Below are 27,666 nucleotides of genomic sequence, written 5' to 3' on the forward strand. Positions count from 1 at the left end.
TGATATGACACTTTCTTTTACGAAGTACGTAACACTTTTTCTCGGAAACGCGCATTGCCTTTAATCGAAGAAAGATAGAACAGAAGGATCGTAACTCTTGATAGATCGTGTTTCGTGAGAGGCACGAATTAGGGAAAAAAAAACATTTTTGAAATTTCGAAAACTGTACATCGCAAGGTTTATCGAAAGAAAAGCTTCGATCATCTGTAAAACGATAACTTACAAATGTGTTAGTTTTTAGGTGTACTACGTTAAAAGACTATAACACGAGAATGCTTAAACTATGTTAAGCATTGTAATGATTATTATTATTATTATTATTATATTATTATTATAATATTATTATTATTATTATTATTTATGAATATTTTACTACTATCGAGATACGTATGATGTTTAAAAGGTAATGCGAACTATGTGGAAGTTTAAATAAAAATAAACTTTAAAAGAGAGTAACTAGTTTCTCCAAGTTCCTTGTATCATCCGGAATAGAAGTAATATAGAGTTGTAAAAATTCTAACAAAAAGATATAATTCGTTAATCACAAATTGACAAAAAATTTACTAACAAATTATCACAGTTTATTGATTTTGAATTCTTTATTAACAAAATATTTAATCTTCTTATATACATATATGTAGGTAGTTTGTGTTAAACCATTATAAAATTGTTACATCGAACACGTTACACCTTTCAAAATAACGTCGGCTTAAAAATTTAAACAACGAATAACAGCTAATAAATCTGCGGTGATCGTATCCAATCGGAAATTTCTCAGAAATAGTCGTATCGTCGTTTGTATCATACGCGTATGATACGGCCAATTTAAATAACGCATTTACGAATACATAATAATTGATATCGTTTAAAATAATTCATTGTTCGCAGAAACAACGATTCCTAAAATGAATCATTCTTATTTCTAAATTGCTAATTACTTACACTGATTACGCAAGGTATAAATAGAGTTTGAGAATCGCTACGTTAATCATATCCGTTGATATAAACCAAATTCTCTGATACAATAAATTATAAATAAATACTAATCATCGATTTATCCGATCTTCCTATTTTGCATTCCGAGTTTGTATAAAAAATATATGACGATAACACGCAATATACAATTTAAAAATAATTATTTACACAGCAGAATCTTGCAAATTTCACTTTTACAAAGATAAGTGGCACGTTATCCTCCAACGGACAGACTGTTTATCTTTTTAACCTCTTAGGTACGATGCGCCACTATATAGTGGCTTTCGCGGATGTCATTTTAGATTTCGAGCTCAATATGTCGCTTGAAAATAGAAAACGAAGAGCAATTTGAAAAACACTATTGCCCTATGAGTATTAAAATTGTGACGTGGGTCTATGTGTCGTATCGTGCTTTAAAATATATCGCACTCAATTGTATTATCAATTATTAATGTAAATTATTAAAGCACATACATCATATCTTTAAGAAAACTCGTAATTTACGTATCGTACGTATCGTTTACGCGTGATTCGCGTCAAACTCCGCTGTACAGAGAAACCGATCCGCACAAAATTTAATCGTACCTAACAGGTTAATTACCCCGTATTATTTGATCGATAGATCGAATAAAGACATCTAAGGCTTACGATCTAAGACTTAATAGATTAAATAATAGATTATTATTTTGGTACACGTATTATACTGATTAGATTATCGTCATATGTTAAAAGGTAATATAAAGCACCGACGCGATAGATCGATAATAAATAGCGTATAAAAGAACTATAGTTCTGATGTTCGCCGTTTTAAATAGAATATTAATTTCACTTACAAGGGAACCTTTTCATCTAAATCAATTAAATTGTCATTCCCACAGTAGTATCACTTGGTGGACGGGAGGAGGGCAGGGGGGAAATGTATATGGGTATCCTTGATAGCTTTCGCTTCATCAAAATCTAAATGCATGAAAAGGTTCCTTTGTGTTTCAGAAACAATTTGGGTCAATTATAAAAATTCATATCAAAGTGTTCTTTAAGGGAATTTATCGTTTCAAGTGGAATCATAATTTACCGGATCCTATACATATGTTTGGAATCTCCGCGGAGAACAAAGGCGCATCCGATGCGGTGAACGTTGGCGATTTTCCTTCTCTCGCAATGCGTAACGCTTGATGAACGGAAACGGTGTCCAGTTCTTTCTGATTTGGTTTTTCATTGTCTAAACAAATATCTGCAGCCCTTTTGCCAAACGGTTCTAACACTTTCACCCTGTAGTCGACTATCGTCGACACTGGATTTCCGGTCAATCTCAAATTCTCCAAACAAGGTAGATGCCCGATATTCTTTACTTCTTCTATCTTCTCGATACGATTGCAACTCACGTCTAAACCCTCCAACGAATACAATTTCGAAAAGCTCGATAACGAGGTTAATTTGTTCTGGGACAAATCGATGTACACTATATAACCGAGTTTCGTATGCAGATCGTCTGGTAGAGTTGTGAAATTGTTCGACGCTAGATACAATTGGGACAACCTCGGTAAAAGAGTGACGTTCGAAATTTCAGATAGTAGATTATTATTTAAAGTTAAACATTCTATTTGAGGCAACAATTTAATCGCTTCGTCTATAACTTCTATTCGATTATCGCTGAGATCTAGGTGAGTGACTTTGAACCAGACATGAGAATCATTCGCATTTTCAATATTTTTGTGCACTTCCTCGCACATTGCCAATTCCACGATAGTTCTAAGCTTCGTGTTGTTTACTTTTAAATATGTTACCGTGTCTCGAAGGTTGCCCATGTGGTATATTTTATCCACTGGATACTGATTGATAGTTAGATCTTCTATGTTTTTGAAACTTGACAGTTCGATGGACAATGCGGAAGAATATATATTGCTGGTTCTATAAGGTTCCGGGCTCCCTTCGACGATCAAACCAGTTAGATGAGAATTGAAATCCAAAACGTGACTGAAGTCATATTTCCTGTCAACAACTTCGATCGGTGGACAGGGTTGTTTCAATCTCTCGCTGATCGCATACAACTGAAAGGGAACGGCTATATTATACCTTAATCGAAAGCATGATAAATAATATACGTATCGTTGGTTTAACTACGTATAGTCACCTGTATTAGATTAAACTTGTAAGTTTTGGACTTTTGTAACAAATTATTACCCTCTGTAAAAAACTCTAAAGCCATACTTTGTAGTAGGAAAAATATATCGTATATATGCATATCCAGGAATACAGCTAATTCTCTAGGCATCGCTTTCTTTAAATAGTTATACACTTCGTTCAGATAGATCTCCAAGTTCAGTCTACGCTTTTCTACAAAAGCTTCGCATTTATTTCCGATAAGCTTCTTTGGTGGCAATATGTCCTTCTTGACGTAATTCTCTGAGACAAGTTTATCGTGAAGCTCCGCAAAATCGTTGTACCTGCAAAGAAAACGAAAAAAAAGATACGTAAAAGTAAAGATTCCTTTTCACGTATTAAATTATTCTGATTGTTTATGGTATAATGTCAAAATTTGTCAATACATAAAAACGACAATAATAAATGTAAATGTGTAATATAGTAATCGTCAAAAACCTATCGAAAAATAAATTAGATTTTATTACATTTTAGACTAAATGATAACTCCTAAATAAGTAAACGTATATTTATCTTTTTTGTGCGATAAATCTTTTGATAAAATTCTTTATATTAAAAGTGAAGATAAACGATCACATGCTATAACCGAATCGTTTTTTTTTTTTTGATAAAATACAATACTAGAAACAAGATGAGGTATACATCGAAAATCTGCGGAAATTCTCGCAAATAAAAGATATGAATCACTCACCTGTGCTTGACAGTCCATTTGATCGAAGCAATCCTAACCTCGATGCAGTAATAAGTGATACCGTCGACAGTGTCAGCCGATGGTATCTTAATATGCACATTTTCCTGGTTCAGCAAAAGACACGCCATCCTTGCGAAACGTTTTGGTAATTGTCGGCTGAAGATGCGACAAGAGCTGTAGTTGGTTGTTATAACCAAGAGGTTATCCCAAATCGAGACGAGAGCTGCCAATATCAACTGTTTTGCATCAGTGGGAGGGATGTCTCTTATCTATTTGTAGCATTGTACTGTCTTCGCGAATATACCGCGTTGCTCTTTTTTATTGGTCCAAAACACAATAAGATTTTATTATACGAATGTTCATATTTTGCACTATCAGGCACTAACCTTCCTACGGAAGAAGCATAGAAAAACGTACTCGGTGCTACCACCTTGCGATCAAGTTAAGCACTGACCCGAGACAGACTGTACGCTCATACGCCCCGCTATTCTTTCCGACAGGGGTTCTCAGATTTTTTACTTCTTGAGAATTTTTCTCGATAATATAAGCAGTCAGCAATTTCCTCCCTGATATAAGAGTATCGACCAGAATTTTCGTTCATATAACATCAAGTGTAGTTTTCCCTAATTTTCATCTTATTGATTATATCGATGATCTTTTTTTACAATTTTTACATACTCAATGGTCGTTTGTCATTGGTCTGTCATTATGTACCAAATAACATGGAATATAGTAGAACTTGGTCGAACACTTTACTGAAACGAAATATTGGATAGTGTTCATTTATTTGAACGTGAACTCTAATTATATGAAATATAAAAAATTCTAAGTAGTAATTAAAATCGGTGAATTCAGTGAGAAGTCAGTGATATCAGAGAATTTATTATGGAAACTGTTTGTCCCCTGATAGATTCATATAAATGATATTTTACTATATATTATAAGTATCGAGTTATCAATAAGTTACTATTTATACTAATGGGGAAAAAATGTATCTGCACAATTTACATGTAAAATAAGTTCCAAGTAATACTGAAATCGATTCTGTTTCTGTTTGTACATCGCTAAATTAATCGCTATGTGTAGCGTGTTTGATTATTTACAGTAGTATTGGTAACTGTGTAATCATGTGGTGATAAAAAGAGGAGCGAATTAAATATTCACTTTGATTATCGCTACCGAAGCAATATATTCTTTTTATTTTCAATTATCTTTGTTTGCCTCGAATGCTTAGGTTATAATTAAATTAATAAAATAAATTAAAAGCATAATAAAGAAACGGGTAACGTATCGTGTTAATTTTCACATTGATATATTAATTAAAATATCGAATATTTATATCGGTGCATTTATTTTATTTAACCATGTTCTACAACTGGTTTGAAAAACCTGGTTTTGTATACATTTATGTACATGTAACATATTAATTCATAATAGAATTTACGTACAGAGATCGGTAGGTTTAAAAGATGGTATTGTTTCCTCGTAGTGGCAGATCGTGTTGCTATCAAATGGACGAACGCGCCCATTCACGGCGGTTCTCATTGGTGACAACCTGTTGCTGCAGTGGCGTAATCAAAATTTCGTCGACATAGTTCGTGATCGATGTCTGTGTCTACGATTAGCATTCTAGTAGAACGCTTCCTTTTCGTGTGACTCACGTTATTGACTTTCTATGAAACTTTTGTGATAGAATATTCAAGTCATTTCTCCTGCATATTCCATACGTTCAAGTACAAAGTAAATTGAATCGAAATTCAAAATTTTTGTTTCTGCATTCAATTAGAGTTATATTTCCCAATGAACGTACTTTATCAGCTTGCTAAAATAAAACGTTACTATTTTCTGCTCTTATGTTTATTCAGTTCAGGCGGATGCGGTAAGTTCGTATTCCGTGTAAGTACGTAGTACGAAACTTTTTTAGAGTTGTGTCAGTCTCTATTCAGAAAAACGTTTGTATACAACGCTTGAAGAGTATATTTTATGCATTTCTTTGTTTCTATGATCTACTACTCTATTACCTTTTTAACAAATATTTGAATTCTGCTTCGATAATACGTATAGTCGTCGGGGGAAAAAATCCCACAGCATCCGCAAATCAAATAAAATAACTAATAGCGTCAGCTGTTGCCTCGCAATCTTTGAATACCATAAATCGAACATCTAACTACCAATTATCGTCGAATACCGATTCTCTGATGCTTATGCGTTCTTTCGAACAGTTGCTTGAAGTAGTTTTGAAATTGTCTGGCAAAGCGCTATTAGTACCGATATTTTTGCATTTACGCCATTGGCTTGACGTAAGTTGGAAATTTAAATAAATAGTTACGTACTGTAAAATAGACAATGGAACAAAAAAGATGGCATAGTTAATTAACTTTCAAGTTACGCTTCTTCGTATATCTATATACATATTCTTTTTAAAATAATGTGCCAAAACAATTCCCTCGTTCCATGGTTTTCTTTTCCAATTACGTGATCTTATTCCGAATTACGTCGCATGTAAAACACATATGACTTATATATGTGTAATTAAGACGCGGCACTTCGTCTTCAGGATATATTAATTAACAGATTGGAACCGTAAGAAATACCTGTAAGAGGGAAGACGGAGGACAAGGGGCAAGCGAAATGTTGTAAATCGCGTAAAACCGCAGAGGCAACAGGGAATTTTCATCCCGACGGAATATCGACAGGCTTACGCCACTGTAAATCGGTGGATGCTGCGTCAGGAGCAATGGCGGCACTGGCTTACCTGGCCAGTACCTAACCTCCTCCCCTCCTGTTCGTATCGTCGTCACGTTCCTCAGAGCAATCCAACGAACCTGTTGCCTGTTCTCATCCAGTGTCGTGTCGCTTTCACGACGATCGTGCGCGGTTCATTGCGGTTCCTTCAGCTTTGAAAGTTGTCCGCTACTCTGCAGCGAACTCGTCTACGAAATTCGAAGAATCTGTGTTTCGTCTCTCACGATCTTACGATTCCATGATCGAACGTTGCCTTCGTAGAAAAGTATCTTTCGTCTTTGTCAGCCGAAAGATTACACAATTTCATCGCGTCTTGTGAATCTACACGCCGACCATATACGACGATTCGTTTGTGAGCGGCGCACCGTGAGTGAGATTATCGAGAAGTTATGTTCTTGTCAAAGGATTTACCGAGTGGCACGTTTGGTAATTCGTCATGGTGTTGCCCGAAGGATTTACAGTCCGAAAAATTACTGCATTCTGTTAATTGAAACGAAGCGTTACATATGGAAATTCCTTAGGGACGCATTTTGTCCGTTACGTACGATCGATTATCGATAACGATTTACGTACTGTATGCCTGGAGTGATTCGCGCGAAGTTTGGGAAGCTTGTTTCGCGTGCATCATGATTGGTAAAGTGGTTACTTCGAAGATGACGATTCTGCGCGAGAGGAACTATCGACTGGTTTCCTTGAGAGTGGACGAGGCTGTACGCGGACTGAAGGAGACTTTAAGGATTGCGCTGTAATTGCAGACTCGATGCCACGGTGGAAAGCGATTTCCTTGTCTCGCATTGGCGTCGCTCTTTATCCGATGTCAGCGATGATTTACGAGCGCTGTCGGTGAAATTTTTTAACGGATGGAGTGATCGATAAACGTAGAACGGATCTTTTCGTGATTCGATCGCTTGCGGAGCCGAGTCGGTATCAGATATGGAATTTAATTTTCTCCGATCGCGAAATTTCCTATGCAATTAAAAATGGCTTAGTTTCGATCGTTTAAAGTATAAACTGAATTTTCCGTCAATTTTACACGTTGCATTATTATATTCGAAATATCCGAATATACATCATATCATGTGTATATGATATTCGTGATAACGATATTGAAAATAGTCGATATCGTCGATGAAAACGCGTGCTAAAGGGCAAATTCTTCGATAGAAGCGAAGGAGTTATAATCGTTGTCCATGGGAGTTGGAAGAAGCGGGTTGCAAGATTTAACAAGTTCGTGCTTGTGTTACCAAAAGAGTGCATTTGTGCGCGCGTGTAGTGTAGTGAAATAAAGTACCGAGTGAATTGCGTCGATTGTCTTTGGACGTGCGTTATCGTACGGTTTCATCCAACGTTTTGCGGCTTAAATTACGGTGAGTGTAACATATGCGACAAGGTTGAACGTTAACAACTTGGCGTTTGGAGAAATCAAAATTGAAAAGTACATACGCGTATATATAAAGAATAACTATTTTGTTCGATCTATTCCACCTACGTTTTGTTGATTTTTTCATTGACAAATAAACGAATCGATCGACGCGCATCGGTTCATCGATTTCTAGAAAACAAACGAAAGGCGTAAGGCGCGATGCGCGTTGAACGTGTGGCGATTAAAGGGGATCAACGCGTGACAAAATGTCGAGATACTTGGCAAAGCGTGCGCGGCCTCGTGACTCATAACATAACCTCGAGAAAGAACGACTCTCGGGCAGGTAGGCATTTCAGTGGTGGGCGTACTCTCGAATTCTTGTCGCGTCGTTACCGCTCAACCGTGCCGAGAAAACCATTATTCGGTCAGCGATTATACGTAGAAACGATATAAATTTTCCCGTTTTATAAAATAATTGCTTGCTATCGTATACTGCGATGTTTTCGTCTTTCACAGCAATTTTATAGTAATAAATATTTGTCGCAACGTTCGATGTCGATGCATGCTTATGACAAATTGCATGGTTTCCACGAGATATGCTTGATCGTATTCGAAGAAAGCGAAACACGATTAAATGTAAATTTCAGCTACTCAAACGTGCCGTTTTCTCGAACCTCCTCTTCGATCGATCGATCTTGTGTTCCGTATCTTTTTATTCTCTCACAAAGAGAGATATACTAGCGAATTAAAAAATGAAAGTTTAAGAAAATTAGAAAGATCGCTTTCGTTGAAATTACTTGAAAAGTAATAGCGGAACATTGTTTGGCAGTTGCGGTGGGAGCGGATAACGAAGAAGAGAACGAGCGCGAAGGATGCTGGCTGCCGTGAGGCCGTTCGTCCAAGCAGAAACTGAGACCGCAACCAGAGGTGAGTGGCCGGTCTCTTCTCCTTGGAATGTTGCGTCGCCTCTCGCGTCTTCTTAACGAAGAATGCAGTTTATCGCTTTCGTACGAAGCATCGGGGATCGGTTCCGGCCACGCTCGATACATTCGTGGTCAAAATGGTCGGACAGACGGTTCGACTTATCGCGTCTCCGTTGTTCGATCAGCCTTCACTTTTTTCCTGTTTATGTCAGTATCGTTTCGATAGTATACCGAAGCATTTTGAGAAGGTTGATAGAGAAGTTGATCGATCCGCGAGACGTATCTTTAGGTTGAATCAGCTGCGTTTCGAAGAAAAGCATTTTAACGAGCTTCTTCCGGCTCGCGCTTTATAGCTCGAGGACCGTAAAATAATTTTATTTCGACAAATAGGATTAAGAATTAGATGTGGCGCAACTATCAAGTTTGCTGATGTACTTATAGAGGTGAAATAATCGTGATTAATTTTCGCGCGAAGAATATCAAATAACGGGGAAATTTACGTTAGAGGTAAAGCGTAGTAAAGTGAGAGAAACATAACGAAATATATAGAGTAGTATTTTAAAAATGCTGATAAGGAAATAAATTTCTCTTTATACTATATATATACAAATATCTATGTAATGACAAGTAGATATCTAGAACTGTAATAGGTAACGGAGTAAGAAATATTTCGATATTGCGAGAAATAACACGTATTTCGGTAAAGTCCAAAGATACAAGCGAAGTTTTTGACATGCACGCGTTCGTAGATGTTGAATGTATAGTGCGGAGTGCAGGAGGAAACAATCTCTTTCTTCAGGCTGGTTGAAGAAACGAAAGAAACGAAAGAAACGACCTTTCTGCCGATGCACTCGTTGCACCTGCATTTTATACGGATGTACGTACTTGGAATTTTCTTTTCGCCCGACGAAGAATTTCGTTTCGAGACCGTCTCTCCTCGGAGAGGTTCGAAGAACCTCGCTTCTTGTAATTCGTGCTTCGCTGTTCCACGAACCGGAGATCGCGGAAGAGATAAACTAGGAATAGACGTTGACGAATAAAAATTCGGTTGAGCCGACTTGGAATCGCGTTAGCTGCGAGATAATACGAGAATCTTGCCGTTAGAACGACAGCTTTATCTTTTTCTTTTCTTTCTCTTCGTTTTATTCGTTTCGTATCGTTTTATCGAACCCGATTAATCGTCTTTACACGCTAAATCCTCAAGGGTCATCCTTCGTCTTTCGTTCGAAAGTTTCGAAACATCCGGACGAGTTTAATACTCGAAGCAATCGCGTTGTCTCCGATCATTAGTTTTCGATTTTTCCGGCAAGATGCTCGAACGCGTATAACGGGACAGCTTGTTGCAGACGATCGGACGAGCGTTCGTTTCAGCGGGTGCGTATCCTTGCCGGTGTGCAACGTGTTCGTATCGATGCCGTGGCACGTAATCGCCTTTCGCGAGCGATCGCACCGAGCCGGTAACGCGCGCCGACAGCGCAGCGCGGCAATTTTTCTTTACACCGTGCGTTGCGTGTTGCAATTCAAATTCTATTAAGCGTTCTATTCTCGCGCGGAACGCGATTACGCGAGAGATACGGGGGCTAGGATATTCGGCTCGACGAGTTGCGCGATTAGAGGGGGTCTTGTTAACGCGTTCCTCTGCCACGTGTATACGAGTTTTCGGTACGCCGATCGTTCCGTTGATAAGCTCGATCAACCCTATCGTTTTTCTGCATTTTCACTTTGCGACGAATTTACTTCGTTTCGTTATATCGTGCATTCTATACTTTGTCGAGAACTTTTGTTAGAAACGAGAAAAGCGTAGGTACAACGAGCGATTGTTAGCGCAGCGACGCCGATATTCGAGTCATGAACGAGATAGCGAGGTTTTAAATTTTCCGAATCTAGGTGAAGCGTGTTTTCCCGAAGATCGATCAACCGAATTATGCATGCACATGGAGATCGAGCACTCGAATCTCGACTATGCAAATCCTCTCTGGGTGCGAAGGGAGTTACGTACTCGACCAACCAAACAATTAATTATACCGTAACGTTTCGACACGAAGCATATTTACATATATAAAGGGAGATACGAGACGATAAATCTGTTTGTAATTTCCTAGCGAATAGCTTGTCGACCTTTTCGTTTAAATTTTAATCGCGTCTTCTTCGTGACATATATAACGCGATGGTAAATCGAATCTATACCGACTGTTAAGCACGCGTTTGTGCGTATAAAAATGTTCTCGCTTATTGCTCGTTACGTTATTGCTCGATATCGGACGAATCTTGCCAGTTGCTCGGTGGTCGGCTCCATCGTCGTTTCACTTCCACCTTTCTCCAAGCCAGCTAACCCGACCCACTTGCCAGGCTCATCCTCCGTTCCTTCGCACAAACTTTCCTTCGAACGCAGAAAGTCGGCCGATTCCCACGGTCGGCAGAAACAGTCAGAAACGGCCAGCCTCTGCTTTCGGATCCGTTGTTCCGCAACGGGGGTGCGCTTTTGCGATAAAACCTCTGCAAATTCAACGCGTTCATCGCCAGGCAACATGCCGTCTTCTTTCCCTCTGACCTCGCGAATATGACTCTCTAATCTGTAACTCTAACCTGTCGTACGCGAATCAGAAATTCACGCGATTAAGTTGAGATGTGACGCGTAGTTAACTTTGAGCACAGTGGCTTTGTCGCTCGTGTTACTAGATTTCCGTCGTCTGGTTGAATTTTTAAGGCAGTTAAGGTTACCGCTTTGTCTGTTGCTCTTTATAGGATCTGCTTTTATCTGATAGTCGACGTATTATTTCTAATACAGATCGTACGCTTCGAATCGTACGCCGTTAGAAACGACGACTGTTCTTCAACCGCGATGTCATCGTATTTAACGTGATTCTGTTTATGGAAAACTAAATCTCCTATGGAGTACGTAAAATCGCACGAACTGCGTATGATTGCGAATGTTGTTGCGTACTTTTGGTATTTCGTATCGTCGAATTTTCCCAATTGAATTTCATCCGATTTACCTTTGTAGTACTTGGCAGTACTTCGTATGTGCGATGTACGATACGATATTATAAATAAATACAATGTTAAACGCAGTCGAGTAACATTTTTATAAAATATGAAAATCTCGTACCGTTGTTTCGCAATAGGTGTTAATGCGAGAAGAAAGAAAATCGTTATTCTTGTCTCGAGATTCGAATCTATCGCATAATAAAATTCGTCGCTGTCGTCTCGAATATTTTTCTCGACGCGTGGAATACCGTCAGATTGGAACAAGGGATGCATTGGTGTCGAAATTGATGGCACGACTGGAACTTGCGAGAATAGGATCTGTCAAAGGGGCCAGTGGTGACGAGTAGCGCAGGTGTTATCGCGATAGGTATCGACCGAGTTCTCGTACGTTTCTATTTCCACATTTTTGCCGCAGCGAAACCCACCGTTACGGCGCTATCGATTCCAACTATTCCAACCATTCGCTAAATTGAACGTTCGAACTCTTTCCGTCAATTAACCGAATTAACAAACCCTTTTCCCCCCCTTTCTATCGATTTCGTTGAAGGCCCTCGAACTTTCAATAAAAAATGAACTTTTTTTTTTTGGTGCACTTTATAGAACGGAGCACTATCGCTAATATGGCCACTACCTTCGATCAATGCCCCTTTTTATACAACGCGCGTTATCTTTATAAAGTCGTTTCGAAATAACCACTTTTTTCTTCTTCCTTTCGATAACTCGATAATTCGATATTATGCTGGAATACGAACTCCGAAGAGAAGATCTTGATCGCGTATCGCGTCATATCCGCGAGGCTATAAGTACGGAATCGTAAAATAAATTATCGGCTCTGCGCATCGTCAGAAACGAAGAAGATAACTTCTGTTCGAACGATTTTACCACGATCTAAAATCAAGGGCGTCCTAACGATCAACGTTCGACGGAAACGTTTAATTTCCGATTAATCGGACCCGAAGAGATTTCAGACGGCTCTGACAATGAGACGTAATCTCGGGTGTTTCGTGTTGGTTCGCATCTCGAATTACGCATCTGGAACGAATTACGGATGAATCGAAACAATCTTCGTCTAATCTAGCGCGTTCGTTTCCGAGTCGCGAGGTTTTCGGTTCTTCGAAATGTATGTTCCGGACGGAACAAATTCTACGCGATAAATTTCATTCGATCCGAAGGAGAAAAAAGAAGGGAAGAAGAAGAAGAAGAGGAAGAAGAGGAAGAAGAGGAATAAGAAAAAGCTACCTGCAGGGAAACTCGTCTTTCGTCCAAGATACAAGCTCGACTCGGTATTTCGCTTCGAACGCGCCATGAAAGTCCTCGTCGATCCGTGTTCCCCGCGAAACGTCCATTACTCTCGTTCATTCGTTCCGTTCGCTTTCTTCTCGACGGCGCGTTTATTCTGCTTACGCTTACGCGCATGGCGCATACCTCTTTCGCCGCGGCGACGTTCTTGCTCTTCGGTCGATCGCGCGTCCAAGCGTTCGCACACGCGCGTTTCACAGTTTCAACCTGTCCTTCTGCGTGTGTAGTAATACAAAAGAACGAACGCAGTTGGTTACGCGTCACGACACGCTCTCCGCCCAGCTAATTCAGAACGGTAATACCGAAATAAGAGCATCGAAAGCGGTGACCGGCCGCGAAAGCCCAATAGCCAGCCCGAGCCGAGATTTCTCTGCCAACCTTCGACTCGCTCGACTCTCGTCGCCGAGCGCACCGGTGAATAGCCAGGGTCGAATATCATATACCCGAGATTCCACCAATATGGACCGTTTGGAATTTCACAAATTCATTGGCCGTTGATAATAATGGAATCGCGGATTTCGTAGGCTGCGAAGATGCGAGTAAAACCGATATTGGTTTCGGGTCCAGAGATTGAATTTCGGGTCTGGCGAGCGGTGTGCTTGTCTCTCGATAAATATAGTTTGAAAATTGAAATGGAATTATGGACCTTTGGTCGCCGAAAAGTAAAGTCGTATCGATCGATCTTTCGTTGCGGATAAAATACCCGTGTCTTTCGCGCAAGAAAATTGTGTTTCAACGATTGCGTTAATTGCTCGAAATTGTTCAAAACTTTCATTTTATCTGGTTTCTTTCGCAAGAAAAACGTAAGAGAGTTTCTTTAAAGTTGCAACTTCTCTTTTTCTTTTTGTTAAATATTCGATAAGAGAAAATTTCGCGATAAAAGTAACGACGATCACGGGTTATAAGCTATAAAAACATAAGCGAGTGGCTGGTAAAATTTCCATTTCTCTCCATTGCAGCGCCGTTTTTCACACGAGTCTTTCTCCGATTCTAGAAACGTGACAAATAATCGAGTTGGACGGAACGATCGGTCAGCTGTTTGAACGTCGCCGAGTGTTCGCTCTTGGACGTACCGGCCACTGGAAAGAGACCTCGTTTCGCAATCGCTACAGACGCGGTCGCTTTCGCGAGTGCGCTCGTTGCAAGATAACACGGGCGAACGCACGGTCCAGTTTTTTCTCAATTTTTTTTCTCTTCTTTCCCTATAAAACTTTTAGTCCCTGAGCTTTTCGCGTTCCGATCAATTTTTCACGCGACTTTGAAATTCTTGAACGTCGATTCGGACGTTCTTCTCTCTCGCCTTTCGTTCGTCCTTGCGTTCTTCTTTCACCGATTCCGAACGATAATTCTGCGAGAAAAACGACGCGTCTTTCTCCGAAGAGAGTACTGGCGTGCTCGATGCCGCGTTGGCTTTGATCCGCCCTTCTCAAAAATCATTTCGTTCGATCGTAAACGAGGCCAAGCTTAAGGAACGTTCTTAAAGTCGAAAAGATACAACGTCACGTATGCCGTGCACGAGCGTTTCGAGTAAATTTTCCAACGGCCGTCCGATCGCGTGGGCCAATATCCTGGCGTACGAGGAGCTTGAATCATTTATTCGTATATTCGTGATCTCGTGGAAATTGGAAAAGTATTTTCGTGCGAATTATATAGAGTCACGTAACCTCGTAAAATTCTGTTATAAAGTCGATGGAGACCGGTGGAAAGACGGAAAAGAAAAAGGCGAAGAAACGAGCGTACGGACAAAAGGGAATAGCGTGTGGCTTTCATAGGTACGGCCCGACGATGTAAACCCGACTTTGTTCGACCGTTAACAGTCTCGCGACGGTTGAATTATACGCGTGACACCTACTCGCGGAAAGCGACTGGAACGGACCGTAAAAGCGAGGAGGTGGAGGAACGGGTAGTTGACCCCTAATCGAAGTCGGGTTGCTCCTTATCGATGCTTGCTGCAAAGTACCCTTCCTTTCGGTATCCTTCAGTTTCCTCTTCTTTTCTCTTTTTCTTTTTTACATCACGCCAGCATATCGTTCGACCGATTTTCCCGCGACGGTACATTTACTTAACGCGGAAGATCGCAGTTCCGTTTGCTTCTAAGAACGAAGATGGCTATCTCTCGCTATCGTTTGGAAACTAGCTATCCGATAGATGGGTTTTCCGCGTAAAACAGTTCGTTTCGAATTAAAAATCAAATCGAATTTTCGTTGCACGCAATCGCACGATCAGCGCAATTACGATTGACGTGTTCTAGCTGCGCCCTTGTTAAACGCTTATAATAAATCCGTTTTTCCGTCAACGAACATCGAAATAATTAAAAATATCCAGTCTGCCGGTGAAAAATCACCTTGCACGTTTTTCATTTCTCTATCGCGTTACATCGTTCTAGCGATTCCTTTCCTATCCGGAGTAATTGCCGACGCTTTTCAACGATCTCGAGGGCCACTAGCCTTCTCGTATCTGCTCGGAAGCGGTGGAAGCGGTGCAAGCGGTGCAAGCGACGACAACGCGCCACGACGGGCACGGGGGCGCAATAATTGTTTGTTCTCGCTCGAAGCGCTCGTTTCTTCCTCCTCTTACTCTCGTCGTCGTCGTCGTCGTCGTCGTCGTTTGTGCGCTAGTAATTTCGTTCGCGTAATTTGCCCGTAAACGCCAAGTCGTGAAATTTTCCGCGAGAGGCTCGATCGTCTTAAATCTCGCGGGCCTCGCGAAGCGCCTTTTGTTACCGTTACGAGCTGTTGCCGCTGCGTGAAATTACCACGATCGGTGAAAGGGACGAGCGTAACTTAATAACTCGTTGCGTTGAAATATTCTTCTTGCCTTTTCGAGGTAAAAGGTAAAGGTCGTGATACGATCGTTTGGCGCGCACGCGCTCTTTCTATCTTTTTACCACGCTAATTCGTGGGTAGATGCTGGAAGCTGTTTCAACGCGGAGCAAGTGGGCAGAGGGGCGTCGATAAAATAAATAGCGAGCTATCGAAATTGCGGATATAACGTAGGCCGGCTGCGGGCAAACCGCCCCGGTGATACATCGACGGCAATATCCACCTGTTTCGCGTGAAATACGAAAGCGTGCTGTCGCGCTGCGCCTCCGTACATCTTCGATATTGCTCTCGCCGGGCTGAGTTACGAGAGCGTTGCCTTTTTCAACGCAACGGGCCTCGCTCATTGAATATACGGATACCACGGCGTGTCCGTTTGTTCGAGAGCCGGTCTTTCCTGTCCTTTTCGCTTTTTCATCGTCCTTCCGCTTTCCTCCGTCTCGATTCCTTCGATTTGCAGGCTGTACAAATTTACAACTGTACGCTGACGGTAAAAATTTTCGTCGAAATTTCTCCCCTACCGCCTTAAACCGTTAGATAATCTCGATGCTATTAAGAGAAGAAGAAAACGAATCGCAACTGTCGTTGGCAAAGAAACCGAATCGGACAGCGAACGAAAGAGCGGCCGGTGCTGTGCACGATGGTGTTTCTCGTTTCGTTCGGTCTCTCGACTTACCTGTCTCCGAATGGATTCGACCAAGACGAGATTCGCGAGCGTAATGCCCACGACGAGCGTGCTTCCATAAACGTTACAACCTTGCGTTCGCTTTGTACCTCAGGCAAGTTTTTAGTCCTTTGATCTTTTGGCAAAGTATATCGATACCGTTTGTATCGCGACTATCGTTGCTGTCAACGTTTCATCGTTCAAAGTTATCGAGTACGAAGAATATTTTTGCGACGAATTAGTAGGAAAATCTTCGAGCCGAATAGTCTGTTCTGTCTATGGATATCGGATAGTCTATAGATCTCAGCAGCAAGCTGGAATATCTTTCTCCATTTTCGCGTGATGCAGTTACGTCAGAGAAGAAATTCTGGCGAGCTTCTATCCCCGAAGGGTCGAACAGCAACAAAAAGAGACATCTGGATCGTCGAGGCGTGAGATCCTTGCGCTTCTGGCGAACACGTGTCTGCGTGTGAATGCACCTTGCTCCCAGATTTCCAACTTCTCTTTTTCTACGATAATTCGTTGACGGTTTTCACGATCACCGATTCACCGCGCCATTCGTGGCATTAACCTGTATCTTCTTTCCACGTCCACCTCCCTTTCCAAGTAAACGCGTTTAAGCCTTCAGCCTTCTTATCTTTTCGTTTGCTTATTTCCCTGCAAGCTCCGAAATTCGTTTCAGAGATGGTCGATATATGCGTTTTACTTTCGCGCTTATTTCTTGTTCGCCGACTTGCTTTTCAAAGCTTGTAGTTTGGTAAAGTTTGACCGGAGAAGAAGTCTTCCAAACTCCATCGTTGTATCGACCGTGACGAAAAATAGTTCGAGTATTCCTTTGCTTTAATTACGGACCGTTCAGCGGTGTTTTTAATTAAAATTTAGCGGATTATGTTCTTCGACTTGGGTTGTCTGGATCGTAAGTTAGGTTGTCTGCAAGTCAGACGTGAAAAAGAATGAATAGCTGGTATTTAAAATTCGAAACTTTTGCGACTAGAGTAACTATCAATTTGTTAAATATGGCGATACGATCGTTCGATATATGTTCAAGATTTTGACGACGATATTACGCGAAGTAGGAAGATCGTGATGTTTTGCAACTATCGTATATAGTAAAATCGATATGGATAGTCGAGTAGATTTCATCGAGCGTAACCTCCTCGAGTCGATGTTTTGAAAGCGTTGCAAGATCGCACGGACGCGTTTCACCGACTTTCGCCAATTTTCCGAATACTCTTCGCGTTCCCAACGCCTGCCCTTCAGACCGCTGTACTTTATTAACGAACGCGATAGTCAGCCGAAGGGAAGCGTAAAATGCATTCGGAATTCAAACGGTCGATTCGAGATTTCCAACGAAATTCGCCACGAATGGGTACGATTCTTGGAAATCTTTAATATCTCTAACGAGTGACGTTACATTAGCGATTTACGATACGCAAGAACGCATTACGACACGGCCGTGTAATGTGGGAAAAAGTACGAAGAAAAGTACTCCGCTTCTGGATGTTTCTAGCGATGTTCGAGGAAATTGCGACTCGCTTTGACGTGGTTGCAGCGTGAACGACAGCACGATTGCATAAACAGCCGATCGATATTCGGTCAATTACGGCAAACGCCGATCCGTGGATGGAAACTAACGCGCGAACAATGATACATTTTTTACCAGACTTGTCCGAGTCTACAGCTTGTCGCGCGTCGCTTTTTATGATACAATTATGAAACATTTACAAACGAATATCGTTGATTGGTAAACCGTCGCGCAACAGATCCCAGAGCACGTCGCCGTGCTAATGGGCGACCTCTTTGGAAATTCTATTCCTTTTTTTCTCTCTTCCCTTCGTCTGTTGCGCGTCATTATATAGATTTCTCCTCGACTCGTTTGTACAGCAACGAATTCATCGTGGAAATTGGATCGACGCCGGATCTCGTAAACGAAAGTGCAACTGAAACGAGGTATCCTCGTTGAGCACAAAGGGGAAACGATAACGGAAAATAGCGCGCAAACTAGCGTCGATTAGAAACGGAGACACGGATCGATCTCGTTTTCGAAAGTGGTGGGCGCAACCAAGTTGTGAAAAATCGAAAGAGAATCTATGGAAGTCGAACGTTTATTACGGATGCTGAATCGGTCGGATCGTCTCGCGAGAGAACAGAGTTAATTACGATCGGTCGAGGGCTATAGAAGGTGGATAGGCGAGTGCGTTTTCTCTCGGCACACGCGCTTCTGTGCTTCGCCGACCGGTCGGTTCAACAACCGGACGCTCTTCCTACCACTTTGCCTTCTTTCGCGTTTCATCTACTGGCCCACTCGCTCGTCTCGCCTCGAGCCCAGATTCGCAGCGAATACGAGATACAACGAGTATTTTAAGTAATCTTAACCCGTTGCCTCGTTATAGCCAGTCATACTCGCCACGTACCTTCCACTTCGGACCGGACGAATAACAAGCTATATTTGTAACAAAGCGCAATTTTTATTTCAAGCGCACGCTCGAGCGATGTCGCGAAACTATCACCAGCTGGTAAACTTTTCGCCACAGATTGACGATATAGGAAACGATGGTCGGAACTCGAATCGTGGAAGGAAAATTTACGAAGCGGATTGCGCGACGAATCGCGAGCTATACGAGGCAACGGCATGAACGTTTCCTTCGAGGGAAGAAGGAATTCCAACGTGTCCCGGTGTCCCTGGATGTCGGATCCTCGTTCGGAGATCTTTACAGGTCGTACGGTTAATCGCTCGACGAACGGATCCATGCCAATCGCCATGGGTTCCTCGAAGCGCGACCGAATGGATTCGAAACGAGATGATTTCGCGCGGTAACCAGCCCTTTTACGCGAGTACGTTGCGCCAGCGCTGCGCACCCCGCCTAGAAACGGTAGAAACCGTTTCCAAGAACGCAACTGACGACTTCTTTGCGCAGCTGCTACCAGCCGGCTTCAAAACGGAAATAAGAATTCCGGATCTGACCAAAAGAAGTCCGGACTGCTTCCAGAAGAAACTGTAGCAAACGAAATGGCGAAATAAAAACGTAAAGTTGCAAACGGTATAGCGGCGAAGTAATGGCGACGAGAAATGGTGGACGAGTCGGAGTCACTCTCCAACAATATTCGTTTCGTATCGCGAAAGAACGATTCTGTTTCCTCGAACGTTCGTTTTAACGAAACGAAGAAAGAAACATCTTCGAAGCGATTTACGCCGGCATCGTTTGTATTTTAACGTATTCCTCGAGTCGTCGAGCATCTCGATTTTGTCTAGCGAAAAACGAGGTGACGCAGAGTGCTGGCAGACACGAAGGACGACACGTTGGTCGAGTCGCGACGACGCCGTGGCGCTACGCGAACAAACATCCCCAGCTGACATACGCGCGAACACGTGTGTCTCCTCCGCTGCTCGTCCGTACGCCGCGCCGCGATGCTTCTTCCATTTCTTCGTTGTCTTCGTTTCTTTCGGCGCGAACTTGCGTCGGCCAGTATCGTTCGAACCGCAGCCGCCGCCGCGAAACAGCTCGGCGACTCGATCACCCGCCGCCAACGTCAGCGCGATTTCTTTTTCTTCGTTTCGGAATTTTCGCCTTGTCTCTCTTCTCGGTCTAAACGGATAGTTTCCAGTTTGCAAAGAGCAAATTGGAGAAAGAGAGATTCGCGCGTTATCGCCTCGATCCGCGTTGATTTAAGAGACCCGTTCGAAACGTGGAATGGCACGAATATCGCATCGATCGATTAGTACGTCAGTGATTGGAATTGCCAGTTATAGTGTCAAGTGCGATTAGATATTATATCGAGTATCAATCTGCGTCGTTCGTCGATGAGACGAATCGGCGTTAAATCGGACGATATACGAATCGAAGGTTCGTCGAAATTTAACGAAAAGAACGTCTTTGGAGGTAGAAGAATGGAATTAACGTGGAAACGTTTCAAGTTTCATCGTGTGGTGTAGTCGAAGAAACGGGTTTGGTTACTTTGTTGCCAACTGTGGATAGCGATTTGTGGTCTCCGACGTTATCCTTCGTCTTATCCCTTTTGTTCGTCTTTGTTGGTTTCGCTTTTGCAATTTACATCGTTACGCGACTTCCTTCGAACGGATGCTCCGACTTAGCGTCCGCGGAACATCAGTTTTTTCGTTCGTGTTTCTTACACGAATAACGTTTGCGAAATAGCAGGTTTAATGAAAATTGGACGAGATACGTAATACCTTGTTACGTTGGAATCGATGGAGAAATGGTTTGCATGGTCGTACGGGCCGAACCATCGGCTTCGTCGGCACGTTCTTCGACGCGAGAGTAACTACACGATGTAGAATCGACGTTGCAGTCGTTGCTCGAATATTAAGAGTCGTTGAACAATTATCAAAGGAGGCGGATGGTCCCGTGGAAGATGCAGGGTGGGAGCAATGGAACGCGCGAGAAGAAAGATAAAGAGGGAATAAAAAGCTCGTAGCTGGAACGACGTTTCCTATGTACGTGTCTGAAATACACGAGGAGGATCGCTACGCAACCGGTCCGCCGCCATCCACATTGTTTCGCGTCCTCTACGTTCCGCGCTCCGCGCTTCGTCTCGCGCAGCTCGATTCTCCGTTGCGTCCTGCCCCCTCTGAATTTCGATCGTGCACGAAATCGTCAACGGATCGCTCGATCGCCTAACTGCCGGCTCCCTTCACCGATCCAACTGTTTATCCGACCTTTACTCTAACAATCATATCGACCATTTTCAGCGGTTGCAGAGAAGTTTACGAAGACTACGGGAGTCGCGTAGAAATATCTTCGTTTTGCTCAAGCACATCGTGCGATCGACACGATGATTTCCACGTTCCGTGTCACCGGTCTATTTTTAAAGTCGTTACCAAGGTGCTGTTATTACGGGGATTTATAGGTACGCGGTTGCCTCGGACAGTTTCTACACGGTTTTGCCGACTCCGGAGATGGCCGTACGTTAGAAAGTTCGTACAGCGTATCCGCTTCAAAACCAACGTTACGAATCCTTACAGACATCCGGTGCGCATAAATTTCTCGCCTTCTCCACTCGCGCGCTTGTATCGCCCACTAAATCTCCGTACAACGAAGACGTCGGGTCGATGGATGCAAAATTTGTTCGATCGCCGAGCATATGCACGAACGTCCATGTTTAATAAGTCGCCGAAGCAATTTTCAGGAAGTCGTCGGTTATTTCGCGATCGTATAAGAGTTGACAATCGTAAACTTTCAAACTTTAGGAGAAGAAGGTACCAGAGAATCGAACAATCGCTTCGCAGATGGGACGATGATGGCCCAACGAATCGATGGTCGATGGTTGGAAAGGAAGAAGCGGGCGCGGATTTGAACGGAGTCGGCGAGATAAAAAGAACCGCTGCTTCTCGAAATTGCAGCGTGCACGCGGTGGCTTCGGCAGGAATCCGGTCGCGAGGAATCCGGAAGTTCGGCATGTCCGCGTTGCAATTCGTGGCTGTTGGCTGGAAACACGTGCCAACAAAACCAAAATCCAAGTGTTCTCGATGAAACACCCGCTTCGTTCAGGGTGGCCGTCGATCCGTGAACGTTACTACGATCGGTCTTTTGGTTTTTCGAGAACCAAGCTCGCGAAGAAACGCCCACGTCACTCGTCAACGTCCTCGCGAAGAAGGGGAAGAGCGTTCGAATTTCTCGAAGCAGATAGCGAGTTCCTGGCATGTCGAACTGCTGCAGTTGCATCCGTCGTTGCGCCACGGACACTTATCAGCCGTTGAGCTCGCAAAGATTCGGGTACAGCGGTGCGAAGGTCCACAGGGATGGCAGAGAGGTCGTCAGGAGCCCGAGGAACCAGCGTAGAAAGCTCAGCGTGCGGTACGACGCTGTCAGACCAGCCGGAGCAACAAGGTTAGATGATCGTCCGTCGAGTTAACGATCGCAATGGGAATTGTACGTGTGAACTCGTGGAAGTGGGTGATCGTCACCTTGACGAGAGAGGAATTGGTTCGATGGTTGTTTCGTTAGAGAGTTACGAAACTACGTTTCGCGCGATAACCGCGGGTTTCACGCAGCGAATATCCTATATAATCCGACATTTTTCATCCGATATTTTACGCTTTTAAAAGTGTCGCTACGTAATCGGGCATTTTCGCAGGTGCGCGCTAGTTGTTTACTTTTAAATCTAACAATTCTTCCCGAAAAACTAACGAAAGCGTATTGTATTTTGACAATGTCGGTGACGTAAACAAACGCGACGTATTCGGAATACTAACGATATTGGGCTTGACTTAGTCCCAAATAGTAACGATTTTGTAATAATTTTTCATCCGATGGTATTGATTCTACCGTCATACGCGTTTCCGATTTTCAGCGTATCGAAAGCGATCGATGAGAAAGAATCGTTCTGTACGTTTAACAAAATAGTAAGATATTTAATATTCGAAGGCCTTTATCGAGCCCATTGCGACGTAAGCTAATGTATTTGTGATACCGCATTTCGTGGAAGTTTACTTACTCGAAAAGATAATCAATGAATTTCAGCGTATCAAATTGTCATTTTACAAACATTCGTCATAGTAAGGACGTTAGTTCGCGTTTCTTCGAGACGATAATATTAAAATTAAACGACGCTAACATCGAATCGAGCGATGTTAATACGACAGTGACGAACAATACGAAATGACACGGGAAGATCTACGGAGCGAATCGTAATAACATTTCCAACCTAATGCGTGCAATTTCTTTCTATGTTGCAGGTAAGTAAGTTATTATCGATCCCGATAATTCCAACTGTCCGGAAAATAAAAAGTAAGGTAAGATTGTTTGCGACGTGATCTACTCGCGTTTTACGTGTATGCGACGAACGATCAAAATCTGAACTAGGTAAGCGAGGGTATTTGATATAATATTCGAGCAAGACGACTATAACTACGTGAGATCAACTTTTCCATATATTCCGATGCAAATTATTTTTCTTGCGCGGAAACGCGTTCGAATCGATCACAATTCCCTCTGTCCTCTCCACAGGTGTGTATCGATTCTCCTAACCCTTTCGCGCGATTCATCAGATTTTTTCAAAAGTCGAACCAACGGCGAAGCTAAAACTAGAAGCAAAATCAAAACAAAATAAAAAAAGACCGATCTAAAATATCCCTTGTCACCCTGAGATCGTCAATTTTTGGAATTTGCCGGGCAACCTGTAGTTTCGGTGATGGTTCGACCAGCCGGAGGGTTAGCGTGGCGCTCGCATAGTATTCCGCGTTCCATGTTCCCGTAGCACTCCGTAGTCGTGGGGGGTGCGCGAAGGATTGCGGTCGTGCGACTGCTACCCCACCAAACACCGGGTAGTCCCGTGATTTTTCCGCGATCGTACGGAAGTGGCCGTCAGTTCCGCAGGAACTCTCGCGTGGTTCGGACGTTCGCGATATTCTTTTCGTTCTCTCTTTCTCCTCCCCCCTCCCCCCGCTCTCTCTGGCTTCGATTCCTCCACCGTGCGTGATCCAGTCGCGTTTCGCATTGTTCACCTCCGTTTATCGGCATACTTTATCATTCTACGTGCTGTCAGTGTTTCCGACTTTCTTTCTATATTACCTTTTGTCGCGCGATTTTTCTGTGCCGGCGAAATCCTTTATACCCTGTACGACAGTCTTTATTTCGCTTCGTCGACAGAATTTTTTTCAATCGTTCCGTATAATTGTTTGTACGTTACGCGTTTCCTTTTTCGTGTTTTCTTTGTCTCTTTTATTTATTAACGCGGTTTGTCTTTATTTTTCTCCGATTATAGCGTTACGAACGACTCGTTAAATCGTACATGGACCGAATAACGTGAGAATTTGATACTTCGATGGCTGGTGCTAGTTTCATGATACTCGGGTGATCCGCGTTTAAACGAAACTATAATAGATCGAGACGATCCTGCACTTGCATCTTTCAGCTGTTTTCGATTAAACGTGGTGATAAAATTTGATAAAACGAACCACCTAAACTTACGTCCGTCCTCGAGGAATCGACGTTACTACCGCGTTTTAGTTTTTCCAAACGATCTGTCGGACCAATGTTTTACGCTAGCGTTTGATCTTTTTTTGAAAAAATGCACGGAGAAATTAACGTTGCGTTTTCGTCGTTCGAGTCCCAGCGAGAGCACGTTGTTCGATATTTCACGTTGGTGTCGCGTCGATTGATTGTAATCGGCAAAGTACGCAGCGCGTAAAGCTGGGAGAAAAATGGTGGCGGAAGCGGTCGTTCCGTACGTCGAGTACCTAATGATTTTGTAATTATTTTCTCGAGGATAAAATAGAGAAAAAGAGAGACAGAAATGATATCGCGTGTGCGAGGTTGGAAGAGTAGAAAGACAGGTGATCAAATTTCCTATTCCGATCCATCCCGTTTATTTCTTTAAAAGTAACCAAGTGACTGTCTCCGTTTGCCTTGGCCTTTGCGTGTCGGTTAACTCGTGCGAGATCTATTTGTCCGGTTTCTTTGCCCGTCCGACGTGCGACAAGCGACAAATTTGTAATATGGCTGGGTTTTGTCTGAAATAAAACGTTAGCGTCGATGGCATTTTCTGACATTTCTCTTTGCTTGCTCTCCGGTAAAAGATTAACTCTAACAGTCCCAATAGTAATTTCATAAAAATCCGTTCGTTTATCGCGCAAAGAAACAATCGGAGTTATCTCGCGTCGTAAAATATATTTTGTTTTCCTGCCTGTATCGGTCGTTCTTCGTCGATCGCAGAGCGTCGATCGATCTGCCTATCGCGAGAGCTTTGTTCAAATCCGTGAAGCACCGACGAGATCGAGCGACGTTCCGTTAACAAGTTGAAATACGCGATACGCCCAGAGTTTCAGCGGGGGTCGAACTCCTCGCGGGAAAAATCGTGCTTTTAGCGTCGAGACTCTTCTGCTTCTACGCTTTCGGGCGGATCGGTGGTGTACCAGCTTTCGTCGCGTCGTGCAAATAACGCGTGCAGACACTCGCGGTGACGAAATACCTAAACGAAATTTCTGTCACGCGTAGTCTTCGTCACCGCACCGAAGCGGTTCCAACGAATACCGCAGCATCGCGCAACTACCTCTGACCCCGGTATCTCCAGCGATAAAGCGATTTTCATTATATGCGCATAGTTGTAGGATTATCCAGCGACGAGGATCCCTCCGTTACGGGTTTTCGTTGTGAAATTCGTCCACAGAGATGTTCTCTTTCTTTTGCAAAAATGTTCCAACGATAAGTTACCCACCCTAAATATTGCGAGCAATAGTTGGAATAGAAGTCGGATAATTTTTCAGGGAAGATCAATTTTGCGGAATTTTTCATTAACTTTTTCGAACGCGTCGGAAATGTAGTCGATTTTACCATTACCGCCAATTCCGAGTTATTAATTGCAATTCCGTATATCGCAACGTTTGTTCGTTGTACGCACAACGAACGCGTCGAAACGTTCGGTTTCATCGAAGAGGAATTCGAACGAATCGAGGATTCGTGGAAGCTCCGTGTCGGAGGTTAAATATGTGTGCGTGGAGAAAAAGTCGTCGATAGAATGCAACGCTCGTCGAAGACGCGCCTCTTGGCATTTACACTGCGTGCACCGCGCGGTACTGTTATTTCCACGGGCCTCGTCCGTACGATTCTGGAACAGTTGCTCCTCGTTTCCATGAAATTTCCTAGGGAAACGGTTCCATTTTACCATTTAGAGATGCGTATCGCGCGACGCATTTGCCGAAACTACCGAATACCACGCCGAATTTGCATAACTGGACTTATTCTCGCCGTGGTTAGCCTTTTATTTCCTTCGTTTCGTCAACATATTTTCCGTGTTTCGCGTTTCCCTTGCCGTCAATCTGTTAATTGGCTCGATCGAACTCTGCTTTCTAACATATATTTTCTTCGCCACTGTTTCTTGTATCCTCCTTCGTTTAGACGTTACAATTTTATTGGTCCTTAACGTGTTAAAGAAAGTATAAAATGCATTTTTTATGCTCAAGTTAGACGGAATAGAGAGAAAATGTAAATCGAATGAAACGATGCACGGTGACCTTCGGGCGATTCATGGCCGTGGGAGAAGAGACTAGCGTATGCTGCGAATAATGTACAGAGGATACGGGACATCTGGTTCTCGTTTGTAAGAAGCGAGAACCCAGTTGTCCAAAATGCTTCTTCAAGCAGCGGAGCGTTTTGTAAGTGCTCTGTACTTTATTTACAGGATATTTGCGTCTCCTGCCTGTGCGAGCTTCTTCCGCGCTCTACTGCGAATTATTTTTAGGAAAGTCACTGGACGCTGTTCTGTTAAGTTTACTTTCCTCTTCCGTTATTCTGCGTTATAAAGACGCACGATCCGATCGTTTCTCATTCTTTTTTCTTTTTCGTTACAAGCGTGTAATAGAAACATACTGGTACAAAGATGTATATACGCGTTGACGATTGAACGAATGAAAATCGACATACCAAGGAACAGATCGTACAGTTCCGATTGTAAAAGTAAAAAGTTCGTTTTAATCCGACGATAGTAAACGAAAATAAACGTATCCTCGTGCTCGTTCTATCCTATCTCTTCGCGATCTTTTCGGATAACAGTTACGATTACACGAATTCATCCCGTTGGCTAGAAACGATCGAAATCTCGTTTGTCCGAGCAAAACGGTCTTGTATTCCGACATGCAAATGTAGGATCGCGGAACGGCGAGATAATTTCACGGCGATCGCACCCGGTCACGTTGTTTATGCAGGGTATCCCTATAAATATTCAGCGCCATCGCGTTCCCTATTTTTCATCCCTGTTCGTTTCCGTTGGTTTCTGCTCGCGCGCTCGCGATCCCGTTAAGGGAATCGTCGAAGAGTTCGGTAACGAGGCGACGCTGTTTCCAGCGAGGTGTTTCGCGAGAACGAACCGCCTTCCACGGAATACAGGCGGCTACCGGTGAAAGTGAAAAAGGTGCGTGCTCTGTTCGGGCGTTCCGTTCCATTCGGACTTCCATTTTGTAGGCTGGATACCACACCGAGGTAAGATCTTTCGCGAGTTTACCCGCAGAAGTTGCGCATCTTTTGCTCGGAACATCGTAACGTTTTTCTTATAGTTTTCTCCTTTTTTTTTTTTTTTTTTTTTTG

General features: G+C 42.9%; 2 protein-coding genes across 11 annotated transcripts in view; one reads left to right on the forward strand and one right to left on the reverse strand.

Annotated features, from left to right (window-relative positions):
• Positions 1-161: 161 nt before the first annotated feature.
• Positions 162-4,292, reverse strand: LOC117233213 (nischarin). Of its 2 annotated transcripts, XM_033493316.1 has the most exons (4): positions 4,213-4,292; positions 3,827-3,982; positions 3,107-3,419; positions 162-3,023 (listed from the first exon to the last, which is right to left on the reverse strand). In XM_033493316.1, exons 2-4 carry the CDS (start codon positions 3,952-3,954, stop codon positions 2,037-2,039), a joined length of 1,428 nt encoding a protein of 475 aa, XP_033349207.1. In that variant the 5' UTR covers positions 3,955-3,982; positions 4,213-4,292; the 3' UTR covers positions 162-2,036. The 2 variants fall into 2 exon arrangements, with proteins under 2 accessions (XP_033349207.1, XP_033349206.1); XM_033493315.1 differs by having other exon boundaries at positions 3,827-4,262.
• Positions 4,293-8,769: 4,477 nt separating this feature from the next.
• Positions 8,770-27,666, forward strand: part of LOC117233211 — a 192,695-nt gene continuing 173,798 nt past the window's right edge. For 7 of the 9 annotated variants that reach the window (XR_004493281.1, XM_033493299.1, XM_033493309.1 and 4 more), the window contains exon 1: positions 22,271-22,473. Coding sequence is in view for 6 of the 9 variants with exons in the window: in XM_033493299.1 (XP_033349190.1) it covers positions 22,286-22,473 (188 nt within the window). In the remaining 3 variants the exon portion in view is untranslated. Of the gene's footprint in view, positions 8,862-22,270; positions 22,474-27,396; positions 27,562-27,666 lie in introns of those variants that run through there. The other 2 variants (XM_033493306.1, XM_033493307.1) reach the window with 2 other exon arrangements.

This window comes from Bombus vosnesenskii, unplaced genomic scaffold, assembly GCF_011952255.1.
Source record: "Bombus vosnesenskii isolate JDL3184/JDL3185 unplaced genomic scaffold, Bvos_JDL3184-5_v1.1 scf7180000013295, whole genome shotgun sequence".
Taxonomy (NCBI): domain Eukaryota; kingdom Metazoa; phylum Arthropoda; class Insecta; order Hymenoptera; family Apidae; genus Bombus; species Bombus vosnesenskii.